The following is a 13,215-nucleotide window of genomic DNA, read 5'->3' as shown; positions in this document are numbered from 1 at the left end:
AGCCAGCAGGGGAGAACGTGAGCGAACGAAGCTAGCTCACAAAATGAGACAAACCGTGAGGAGATCGCATGAGTTTATAGTTTACAAAGTTAAAATGCAAAGAAATTAACAGTGATTTAATGTCCTGCTACATTTGTTATTCGTAATTTCATATACACATAACCACAATTTATATCATTATAAAGATAAGTGTGTTCATGTAAACCCTATAAATGAGGACTTCTCCCTCAATCCCCGTGTCCAGCAGACTCAGTGCAGCAGGTCTCCTGACCTGTCTATTTTAACCATTAGTCCTGCTGGTAATCTGGAGGATTTAGGCAAACACAGCAGCACAGTGATGTGTCTGAATGTGAACGAACTCCTGATAAAAGACAGCGTCCGCCATTCTCTAATTCTTGTGCTGCTCTCCCGACAAAAATGCTAGCAGCACACACACAGCTTAGCTGTATGATCGGCCCTGACAAGATTGCGGGGGAAAACATGCAACAAACCCCGTGGATGATGGAAACAAACTCATATTAGCCTTCATGAACGGCTAAATACTGTGTGCCGTGGGTCCGTGACGTGTCTCACAGCTCGGGCTTGACTCTGGCAGGTCTGGCAGGTCTCATGAATAATTAAGCAGCCGGCTCTTCTCATAGGATAAGAAAACTCCGCTATGAATAATAATGAGAAACCGACGCGTCATCATTGCACTTGCAGTACTGCGCTACGTCGCCGATTTTGATCCCGCCCCAAAAATCATTTTAAACCCGGAAGCTGAAATTAGCTGACAAAAGCTCAAAATTATCCAGTTTTCCCCACAATTAAAGCTGACAGGTGCTAACATTGTCTTAACTGATGCTCAACACACACAAATCTGTTAATATAAAAAAAAGTTCTCCAGGGTGTCCTGAACCTTTAAAGAATACCATGGTGCATTCACAGAAACCTAAAAATACCATGGTACTTTATCAAATTGTTGTTCTTTTATTTTGTAATTATGTGAATGGAAAAAGTATGACGTACACCAGGGGTGGTCAATTAATTTTTTCAAGAAGCCACATTAGACTCTTGGGCAGTTTTAGAGGGCCAGACCTATAAAAAATTCTGTGAAACTATTCAATAAACATTTATAAAAACTAAAACTAATAAACTAATTTAAAAATTAAACAAAAAGACCAGCATCACAATATCAACTTCATATGAATGCCCCAGAGTTGTTTGTTTGATTGCTTCACCTTAGTTCATTTTATTTATATATCTATTTATTCTTAAATAAATCCAGTGGCACCTGGAAATGTGAGCGCACCACATGTGCATCCCCTCCATACCTTTTTGTGCGCTAAACCCGGGTGTCTCCATTTGAAATAATAAAAACTGAGCGCTATATGAGACGTTTATATGTGAAAGTCCCCTTTTGTTGACTCGCAATATTAGACCTGTGTATTGCAAGGTCCTAAACTAAATACTTCATGCAGGTCTATCAAAGAAGTCCAGTGGCCCGCATGTGACCTTGCGGCCGTAAAATGCCCAGGTCTGACATAGACGATCAACATATAACAGTGAGCATAAAAAAAAATACATGTAATAAACAAAATACAGGAAGTTGTTAAATACTACTACTACTACTAATAATAATAATAATAATAGTAAAAATAGTAATAATGACAACAACAATAATAGTAAAAATGATAAACTAACTAGTAAAAAAGGATAAACTAAAGAACAAATGACAGAGATAGACTAAATATATACTATATATATATATACATAAACAAATTCTACACCAAAAAGAGCTATACAACTAAACATGTAATATTAGTAATATTCCATGGTACTGTTTTTGTTAATAAAAATTAGACTTTACTTATCCGCTGTGGCTTTAAATCATCCATGAATTATGCTTTGTTTTTGTATCTGCCGGTGAAGTTCATCCAGGGGACACCGACTTGTTTTGGATCTCTTCTTTTTAGTCTTGTTTTAATTATGTTTGTGAGGGTGAAATGTCACGGTTTAGAGCTCGGCGCACCACTATCTGTCTTCTTTTGTGATTTCTCTCATTCATTTGCTTTTTCTTTGGCTGTTAATAGTTTAATGCCAGCGTGTTTCCCAGACATTAAAACTTTACTGCAAGGTCAAATCCAGTTCTAGCCAACAATACCTCTCTACTTAAATCCACATGAACTGGGAGCTGCCACCGTTTGTTTTTTCTGTATTGTGATGCAGTTCCTAGAGAAACGGCAAATTAAATGGAAAAAGAGTGGGCTTGGCTTGTTTTTTTTTTTACTGCAAGCTGATTGGATGTGGTAAAGTATGCATTTTATTTAGAAAGATCTGAAAAAGAGTATGGGGAGAGTTATTACCACCAAACGGACCCCTCCTCCTCCTCCTCCTCCTCACCATTTCTGTTTGTTGTCAAAACTGACAGTAGAGGGGCGTGGTCAAGTATGTTAGCCATGCCCAATACCTCAGACAGACCTAATCTGAGCATTTAACTAAAATCAAACAGAAAAGAATGAAAGATTACAAGGGCAAACCATTTTTTTTTTCTTAATGACATGCACAGATGAATTGTTCACCATATAACAATCAATCCGAGCTAACAAAATCAAAATGGTTAGTTTTAATTTCATGTGTACTTTAAAACTGCACATATTGCTGTTCAAAGGAGTTTTTAAAACTTTAGTTCTTTGATTTACCGAATTCTTCCCATCTCATATTATTAATATCATGGGCTTTCTTTTCTCCTGTAGCTTGTAATGGTATGCTGATTGCCAATCGCAGTCGAGGAATGATCGAGAGCTTGAACTATCCCAATGACTACCCATCTCACGCCGACTGCAGCTGGACCATTCAGGCCTACATGGGCAACACCATCAACTACACATTCATAGCCTTTGAGGTGGAGCAATCCGATGGATGTGGCTACGACCATGTAAAGGTCAGCATACCATTTGTCAAACCTAATGGTGACTTTATTGTGCTTTTTTAAATGTTCCTAATTAGAGCTGGGGTGGCATGGTGGCTCAGTGGTTATCAGCACTGTGAAGGCTTTTTATACTTGACTTGCTCGCTGTTGTACTTTTGGGCAGACCAAGACAAGCATTTCCCACATAAGATTGCCAACAGTGCAGACAAATATAAAATATCGCAAATTAGAACAGGTTGGTTAATTAAATTATGCTACTGTATGTAACGTTTAGTTAGCAATAATTCTCCAGTGCCGATAGCAGAACCGTTAACGTCAGAGCTTATCAATACTTCGGTCTTTTATAATAAGTACCAAATTCCGGTACCCTTCCCTAATCTCCATATGGGCAACTTTTCTGATGTGGTCATTTTACTCGTACCCCATGTTATACTGTGTTGTACTTGTAAAATCAAGGTGTCTAGGTGATCTAGACAACAATCCCTTCTTTCTCATGGAGGACGAGAGGGACATGTATCTGAAGCATACAACAAAACAACAGCAACGTATTTCAGATTCGCAAAAATGTAGACAGTGCCCTTTAGTGGATTTGTCATCTGAAACCTGCAACGGCATGAACCCAGAGCGACATATTTTACTATTTGCATGAGGAAATAGTAGGCTAAGGCATGCATTTCCAAGTAGCTTAGGCTGAAAATATCCATTTATGCATTAATGCTAATTCCTGTTAGAAATCTTATTGGCAAAAAAAACAATATATGCATTTAGGGTGCACTGAGAAGCTTTCGAGAATAACAGTAACCTTTGTAAGGTCCACCCAGTTGGCCCAATGAAGGTGTCCACTTGTGGATAAAGGTGTCAATGCGTGTTCGGCCTTTCCAGTGCACAATGTTGTTTCAGTTTAACTTTAACTCATATCTGACTGCAATTTTAATATGAAGTGGTTTAGAAGATTAATATATTTATCTTTTGTTTTATCTGACTCCAATCATAAAACATTAGAAGATTATATCAATATATAATTTAGATAAATGTTTGAACCTATTGTCTTCACTCGTAACTATTACATTTGGTCATTCGGGTGCTCATGATGCTTAAAGTAATCGCCTCGGCCGAAGGTGTCCCTCATTGTCACACTCTCGTCTATCTTGATTATTAAATAGAGGTAATTGACTAATACTTTTATATAGTTTTTTTTATTATAAATGTAACTGACTACTGTTCTCTATAACAGTGGTTCTCAAAGTGGGGGTCGGAACCCCCTGAGGGGTCGCGGGGCAATGAAGGGGGGTCGCCTGGTGATTTCCAAAAATCTATTTATTTTTATTAAACCATAAGAATTAACATATTTTATCCATAACTATACTGAAAATAAAAATAGTCGTTTATAGTTACTATATAGTTACTATAGTAGCTTATAGTTACTAGTTCTATTGAATTGCGACCCCTGGGGTAATTACATTATATTAAAGGCAGCAATAGCGTCAGATGCATTTTGATTTTATAACATCAGGTTATACTTTTTGGCACATTTAAAGCACTGACACAAATTTAATTGGTGTGTCTGCGTCATTGCATGCAAGGTTTCTGTATTCATAACCACCTCAGAGGATATTGGGGGTCGCAAGTCACTGGTATTGTTATTTTGGGGGTCGCGGGCTGAAAAGTTTGGGAACCCCTGCTCTATAATAATTTAGGTTTAGCCAAGCCAATGGTTTCCCATGTACACTAATTTAGAACATTACATTCAAACAAGGGTCAGGCACCCTATCTAGGTTAGTCGTGCAACCCCTTGTTGCCCTTAGACAGAAATAACTTCTCTGTCTAATTTCTCTGAGAATGAGACCATTGTACCAGTCGCACTGAGACACTTCAAATGATATCAAGCATGATAGATAAAGTCACTTGGATTGATATAGAACATTCAGATGACAATTTTGAGATGACAATTCTGTGAAGAGGAGGGTGAGTGAACAGGGGGTTGCGGGAGATGTTTTAAATGTAAATGAAGAAAGGAGAGGAGTGAACTTTCCTGCATTCCCATCTGCTGGGGTGTGGAGCCAGCCCATGCTTGTATTATCAAAGACATTAATGTATCTGTGGTATCTCAAATCTTACACTTTCACTCTGACTTCGATATAGGGCTGGGCCGATAAACGATATTAAACCAAACTGCGATAAAATTTATTTCAATAGCAATGATAAGCTCTGGACCTTGATTTAAAAGTCAATCACACAGCAGAAATAAACAACAATGGCAATCTAAAAGTGTGTAGATATTAGAGATGTACTGAATTTTGTCCGGGCCTTACGGTGGCGCAAGGGGCAGCTCGATCTTCTTACAGCAAGAAGGTCGGTGGTTTTAGCCTCGGCAGGGTCAGTTGGTGTTTCTGGGTGGAATTTGTATGTTCTCCCTGTGTTGGTGAGGGGTTCATCCGGGTGCTCTTGTTTTCCCCCACCAGTCCAAAGACATGCAGTAAAGGTTAATTGGGTAGGCCAGTCCATGGTGTATGGGTGTGAATGGGAGTCTATGGATGTTTCCCAGTGATGGGTTGCAGCTGGAAGGGCATCCGCTGGGTAAAACATGTGCTGGGTAAGTTGGCGGGTCATTCCGCTGTGGCGACTCCAGAATAATAAAGGGACTAAGCTGTTTTTGGCCACTGAAAATTTATCAGCCGAAAATATGTCATGCCATTTAATGGACCCTGTCATTTTTGTGGCTTCAGTCATTGTTGGGATACTCATTTAAATCTGGAAGCATTAACAACTTATATCGAAATATATATCGTTATCGATCTGTATGAAAAATAATTATTGAGACTGCATTTTTGCCATATTGCCCAGCCCTTCGTCGATAAAATATAAAAATGCTCTGGTGATTTCCTCACCATCTTGTTTCACATGGAAACCAGCCTAGGCTGGTTGGCTGGTTTTAGTTGGTTGACCAGCCTGGTTTTAGAGGGGTTTTGGCCACTTCCAGGCTGGTTTCCAGCCATTTCTAAGCTGGTCAGGCTGGAAAATGACCAGCCAAATCCAGCTAAAACCAGCTTGACCAGCCTGGTTTAAGCTGGATATAGCTGGTTTTGGCTGGACTCCCAGCTTGGCTAGGCTGGTCAAGCTGGTTTTAGCTGGTCATCTCCCAGCCTGACCAGCTAAGTCCAGGCTGGAAATGGCTGGAAACCAGCCTGGAAGTGGCCAAAACCCCTCTAAAACCAGCCAACCAGCCTATGCTGGTTTAAGCTGGATTTTTCAGCAGGGAATGCTAATGCTAAAGCTAGTCTGCTTGACTTGAACAGAAAGTTCAGTGTTTTTCTAACTGAGTGCCATCTTCACTTCTTTTTCAAGCTTATCTTCTTTTTAAGGGTCAAGTAGTCTCATTCTTTCTGGACATTTTGTCATCGAGTTTCATTATAGAGCTTAACAGTCTTTGAAAGCATATAAATGGGCCTTTGAGTTCCTCTCCTTTCACTCGTCACCATGACAACCCAAACAGTGATGTCATCAGTGGGCCTCTTGTAGAAATGTTGAGTTTTAGCTTCTCCTCAGGCTGTTTTAAGAGAGCCATAATAAGCGTTGTTCCATACACAGACATTCAGATGTTTTTACTGGGTATTTTGGACTTGTTGATGACTTCTTCATTGTGGAATGTGCGCTTTTGTGCACAGGCCAACAATATCACAGCACACTTTTTGTTCCTAAGACTGGAGAACAGATGGTCTGAATTACTGATGTGATGTCACTAGTTGTAGTTCCTGCAAAAGGTCAATTATTCTTGGAAGGGTAGTGCAGGATGAAGCATGTTTTATACTGTGATCTGCTATTAGATCTCTCCATTTTTAACATCACTTATAAGTCTTGCTTTTTTTAGTCAAGCGGGGTGTAGAATTACATGCTCACTAGCCTACTTTTGGGACATTTTAAAAGGATATTGTTTTTACAGATGTGTAACCATACAACATGTAGCAGTTTTACCATTTTAAATAATTTATATGGGGCAGCGCGGTGGCCCAGTAGTTAGCACTGTTGCCTCACAGCAAGAAGGTCGCTGGGGCAGTTGGCGTTTCTGTGTGAAGTTTGCATGTCCTCTCCGTGTTGGCATGGGTGTCCTCTGGGTGCTCCGGTTTCACCCACAAGCCCAATTGGGTAAGCTAAGTTGTCCTTTGTGTATGTGTGTGAATGAGAGTGTATGGGCCTTTCCCAGTGATGGATTGCAGCTGGAACGGCATCCACTGCATAAAACATATGCAGGATAAGTTGGCGGTTCATTCCGCTGTGGAGAACTCAGAAAACTCCGAACTCAGAGAGCTGAAAAGAAAACGAATAAAATAATTATTTGTCACAACCATTTGTCAAAAACTGTAGAATAATCAATCATTTTGGATCATTTTAATTTCATGTATTTTAAACTTAGTTTTTGTTGTTGTTTTTGTCATCGTTAGTAATAATATTAGTATTTTTAGTATTAGTATGTTTCTGTATAATTCTGATAAATATTTATTTGAATTTTTAGTTATTTCAGCTGTAGCGAGGCAGAGGGAAAACACAAACACCGTAGATAATGTTACAAACAATGCCCCGGAGGGTGCCTTTATTTTACAAGTGATATTGGGGTGAATGAGTGCTCTTCTTAAGGGTGCGTGCTCAAGTGCTCCGGGGAGATGGTGAAGGCTGGTGAGAAGTAGAGTGTTGGATCGGTCACGAGCTGGATTCGGCTGTGGGAGAGACAGAGAGAGACAAGCGTTAGCGCAGGGAGTCATGTCAAATGAAGCTCACTTCCTCCTGTGTGGGGCTGGCTTATATCTCTCCCTGGCTGATGAGGTCCAGCTGTGAGCGATCCGAGGTTGATGAGAGATCCAGCTGGTGTGGATTTGTGCCCAGGGCGACGTGGTACTATATGACTCGCTACATTCCCCCCCCCTTAGCGTCGTCCTGGTCCTGGGTATCCTGCGAAGGAAGAGCAGTGTATTGAGAGGGGGGGTAGAATGTTTCGACAGACCTGCCCATCCTGACCAGAGCCGTGAGAGTCCGTCTGCGTTTCCGTGGGAGGCCCCGGCTCGATGTTGGACGTCGAAGTTGAAATCCTGGAGCGACAGGAACCACCTGGTGACCCGAGCGTTGTTGTTTTTCGCTGTAGCCATCCATTGTAGCGGGGCGTGGTCGGTCACCAGAGTGAATTTCCTGCCAAGGAGATAGTACCTTAGCTCCAGGATTGCCCACTTGATCGCCAGGGCCTCCTTCTCCACCGTTGCGTAGCGGGTCTCTGCGGGGGTCAGCTTCCGACTCACGTACATTATGGGATGTTCTTCATCGCCGTGGACCTGGGAGAGGACCGCGCCCAGGCCCGAGTCGGAAGCATCTGTCTGTAGAATGAAGGGGCAGCCGAAGTCAGGTGCGTGCAGTACCGGTGAGGACGTGAGGGACTTCTTTAGGGCTCGGAACGCGTCGTCGGCTTCCTTGGTCCATCTTATCCTCTCCGGCTGCCCCTTTCTGGTCAGGTCTGTCAAAGGGCTGGCTATGGATGAGAAGTTAGGTATGAAACATCTATAGTAGCCCGCTAACCCCAGAAATGCACGTACCTGGGTCTTTGTGGTGGGTTGTGGAGTTTCCTGTAGTGCCTTGACCTTGTTTTGCTGTGGCTGTATGAGACCTCGTCCAATGTGGAACCCGAGGTATCTGGCTTCGGCTAGACCCAGGTGGCATTTCTTGGGATTAGCTGTGAGCCCAGCCCGTCGAAGATCTAAGAGCACCCTCCGTAACCGGGATAGGTGTTCTTCCCATGACTCTGAGTGGACGATGAGGTCGTCCAGGTAGGCTGCTGCATATGGCTGGTGGGGCCTCAGCAGGATGTCCATCATTCTTTGGAATGTGGCTGGGGCCCCGTGGAGCCCGAAGGGAAGAACCCGGTATTGCCAGTGCCCACCGGGTGTGGAGAAGGCGGTTTTCTCCTTGGCGTCTTCACTAAGTGGTAACTGCCAGTAGCCTTTGGTGAGGTCAATGGTGGAGATAAATCGGGCTCCACCCAGCCTATCCAGCAGCTCGTCCACCCGAGGCATGGGGTATCCGTCGAACTTGGAGATCTCGTTGAGTTTCCTGAAGTCGTTGCAGAAACGGAGGGTGCCATCGGGTTTGGGGACCATCACTATTGGGCTGGACCACGGGCTACGGGATGGTTCGATGATGCCTAACCTTCTCATCTTCTGGATCTCCTCGTCGATAGCCAGCCTGCGAGCCTCTGGAACTCGATAAGGCCTTTGCCGGACGATGGTGCCAGGAGGAGTGATAATGTTGTGCTGGATGATGGAGGTTCGGCCCGGTTTCTCCGAGAACACATCCTTGAACTGACCAACCAAGGCTTGCAGCTCCGCCTTCTGGTTTGGTGAGAGTTGCTCACCTATGTGGACCACGGGAAGATTTTCTTCAGTGAAGGCAACGAGATGACCTGGAGCTGCAACCCACTTCTTCATAAGATTAATGTGGTACAGTTGTTCTTCCCGTCTTCGTCCCGGCTGACGGACTCGATAATTTACCGGCCCTACCCTTTCTACCACCGTGTATGGCCCCTTCCAGGATGCGAGGAACTTCGACGTTGTGGTAGGTATGAGTATCATCACCTTGTCCCCTGGGTGGAACTCTCTGGGTTGGGCGGGCCGGTTATACAATCTCTGCTGGGCGCGCTGGGCTTCGGTCAGGTGTTGCTTGACGATGGGCATGATTTTGTCGATGCGTTCTCTCATGTCCCGTACGTGTTCAATCACCGACCGCTGGGGGGCTGGCTCCTGCTCCCAGGCTTGCCGAGCCACATCCAATAGGCCTCGGGGTTGGCGGCCAAACAGCAGTTCGAAGGGGGTAAATCCTGTGGAGGCCTGGGGGACTTCCCTGATACCGAATAACACGTACGGGATCATGAGGTCCCAGTCGCGCCCGTCCTCTGCCACCACCCGTCGGAGCATCTGTTTCAGAGTTTTGTTGAATCGCTCGACAAGGCCGTCAGTCTGTGGATGGTACACTGAGGTTTTTAGTTGTTTTACCTTGAGGAGGTGACAGAGGTCTGCCATCAACCGGGACATGAAGGGGGTGCCCTGGTCGGTCAGTATCTCTGTTGGGATTCCCACTCGACTGCATAGCAGAAACAGCTCCTTCGCGATGGCCGATGACGTGGCTTTCCTCAAGGGAATCGCTTCAGGGTATCTGGTGGCATAATCGAGGATAACAAGGATGTGCTCATGTCCCCGGGCCGACTTCGGCAAAGGCCCTACCAAGTCCATACCAATTCGGGTGAAGGGCACGTCGATGATCGGTAGTGGTATTAGAGGGCTGGGGGGTGGTCGTTGGGGAGACGTTCTCTGGCAGATGTTACATGCCTGGCAATACCTTTTTACTTCCCCGTCTAGCCCCGGCCAATGGAAACGATCGCGGATCCTTTTCACCGTGTTGGCCGCTCCCAGATGTCCAGCCATCGGGTGGGTATGTGCCAGTTCCAAGACCGTCTCCCTCTTGGTCCTCGGAATGACCAGTAGTGTCTTCTTTTCCCCCCGCCTCTCTGCGACACAGTACAGCAGACCATTTTCCACAATGAAATGTGGGAGGGGGTGAGGGCTGGGAAGTCGCTCATTTCCGTCGATGATCCGTACTTGTGGCCAACAGTGTTTGAGCGTTTCATCTTCCCTCTGTGCTCTGCCAAAGTCACCTCCTGCGGTTATCTGTTGAAACAGATCAAAGTATAGATTAGCAGATATAGATGACTCACCCCCTCTGTCGCTCTCGGTGGTTATCAGCGCTGGTTTGCGGTCCCGATGAGCCCGTGACTTGTTCTTCTTCTTGGAACGAGCCGATAGAGCGTGGTGGTGAGTGAGGAGTTCGTCGAACCCCGGCCAGTCTCTGCCCAGTAGGAGGGACACAGGAAGATCTGGAACAACCCCGACTTCGATTCGCCAGCTACCTGGTTTCGCCGCGATGTTTCTTCGGGCGGGTACGTGGCGGGTATCACCATGCACACACGTGATCGGAATTCGCCCTTTGCTTTCATGATGGTATTTTAAAGTTTTCGGGTGGACCAGAGTGATGGCGCTTCCTGTGTCTAAGGTGGCCGTTTGTGTTTTTCCCTCTAGCTGGACTTTATGGGTGGGAGCTTCGGGAGGGATATTGCGGTGAACCGCGCACCCTGCTGTCCAGGCCGGGGTCGAGTGCGTCGTCGGCTCGGTGGGCATCGGCTCGTCCATCGGGCTAGGGACCGCTGGTCTGCCGCCTGGTCGCGCTGTGCCCTCCACCGGTCGCCAAGGTGCACTTACCCTCCGGGGTGGCAGAGCCGCTCTCTCCCCATTATCTCTGGCGATGTGAGCTTCAGCCAGCTCGATCGCCTCCACCAGGGTGGCCAGTGACTCAGGATTTCGCATGCTGGTGAGTGTTCGCAATCGTCGGGGTAACGCACGCATCATCTTCTCGATGATCACCTTCTCAGCGACCTGGACCGCCGAGGGATCTCCTCCCAATAACCATAGCCTCCCCAGGCGAGAAAGTTGAGCTGCTTGAGTTCTCACTGGTTGTTTCTCGTCATAAGACCATTGGGAAAACTGTTGGGCTGCGCTGATTGTGGATAGCCCCATTCTGGCTAATATCTCCTTTTTTAACGCTTTGTAATCTTCATTTTTAGGTGTCTCTAGTGAAAAATATGCTCGTTGCGCTTCTCCTGTGAGAAACGGAGCCAACATTCTCGCCCAGTTTTCTTTTGGCCATCCTTCTCTCTCGGCAATAACTTCAAATGTATGTAAATATGCATCAATATCATCCAGGTCGCTGAGTTTAGTGTGAGATGATGATGCGCACTCACTTCGGGAGTCGAATGGTGTCTGGCCACCTGGCGGAGCTGTTGTTCCAGTCGATCCTGTCTGGCTGTAAGTTGCTCAGAGATGGAATTCTGTTTGCTGGAGATCTCCGCTAGGTGGAGCAGTACCTCTTCCACCGACATGGCGACGGGATGTTGACAGCCGAGTAAGAGGAAGCGTGGGAGAGAGAGAGAGCGGATGCCTGTCTGTAACAAACACAGAGAAAAATTCAGCGGTTATTTTCTACTTAATGGTGAGTGTTTCTTCTGAATTTTTCCCTCTGCAATGCCTGCATTCTCCACCAGTTGTAGCGAGGCAGAGGGAAAACACAAACACCGTAGATAATGTTACAAACAATGCCCCGGAGGGTGCCTTTATTTTACAAGTGATATTGGGGTGAATGAGTGCTCTTCTTAAGGGTGCGTGCTCAAGTGCTCCGGGGAGATGGTGAAGGCTGGTGAGAAGTAGAGTGTTGGATCGGTCACGAGCTGGATTCGGCTGTGGGAGAGACAGAGAGAGACAAGCGTTAGCGCAGGGAGTCATGTCAAATGAAGCTCACTTCCTCCTGTGTGGGGCTGGCTTATATCTCTCCCTGGCTGATGAGGTCCAGCTGTGAGCGATCCGAGGTTGATGAGAGATCCAGCTGGTGTGGATTTGTGCCCAGGGCGACGTGGTACTATATGACTCGCTACACAGCACTAACCCTCATAATGTAATAGTTTATTAATGAATATTTTGAAATAATTATATTTATGTTTCCCATTATCATATCACAGTGGTTCCTCATTTATCGCTGGAGTTGTTTTTTAAAAATAACCTGCAATAGGCAAAATCCTCGAAGTGGTCAGCTTTATTTTTTCAATTATTATATAGGGGTGTCACGATTTCGATTTTTAATCGAAATCGAACTAAATTTATGCTCAATTTTGATTATCGAATCAAAAAATAGAATCGTCGATGCTGCCACGCCCCCATGTCACGTCAGCTTGGCTTGCCAAGCGGGAAAAAAACAGGCTTGTTGAAGTGCTTGTTAAACTGCAGAAGCAGGAGACCCGTCGACAGAACTTAAACCCTCTCCTCTTTCAATGAAGTCACCGGTGTGTAAGCATTTTGGATTTCCAGTGAGTTATGTTGACAACGTTCGTGTTGTCGACAAAAAAAAAAACACAGTTTTGCAAGCTCTGCTATGTATGTATTACGTACGGTTCGTCCGATAGACAACACCGGCATCGCGATCCTCCACCCGCCCCCGTTGCAAATCCGCTCGCGAAAAGTACACACTCAGGCCCTGTTTACACTGTCTTTGTTTTTAAATTGCATTTTAGAACGACAACGATTTGACATCCACAGTGGCCTGTAGCATTTCTGAGCAGCCCTCCTTCCTCTCTACCTCTGAAAATGCACATCACGTGACCACACAGACACAGACACACTCACAGCAATATGAGCTCGAGACAGCAGGTCCAGGCAGTCAGAGGACTG

At 45.3% G+C, this 13,215-nt stretch overlaps 1 protein-coding gene across 1 annotated transcript in view; it reads left to right on the top strand.

The window, feature by feature from the left end:
- Window positions 1-13,215, top strand: part of cubn (cubilin (intrinsic factor-cobalamin receptor)) — a 115,998-nt gene that overhangs the window by 38,631 nt on the left and 64,152 nt on the right. Inside the window, exon 26 of the mRNA XM_087309808.1 lies at window positions 2,736-2,923. Coding sequence (XP_087165934.1) covers window positions 2,736-2,923 — 188 coding nt within the window. The remainder of the gene's footprint in view (window positions 1-2,735; window positions 2,924-13,215) is intronic.

Source organism: Danio rerio, chromosome 24 (assembly GCF_052040795.2).
Source record: "Danio rerio strain M-AB ecotype USA chromosome 24, GRCz13ab, whole genome shotgun sequence".
Classification (NCBI taxonomy): Eukaryota; Metazoa; Chordata; class Actinopteri; order Cypriniformes; family Danionidae; genus Danio; species Danio rerio.
This window is presented reverse-complemented; position numbering and strand designations above follow the sequence as displayed.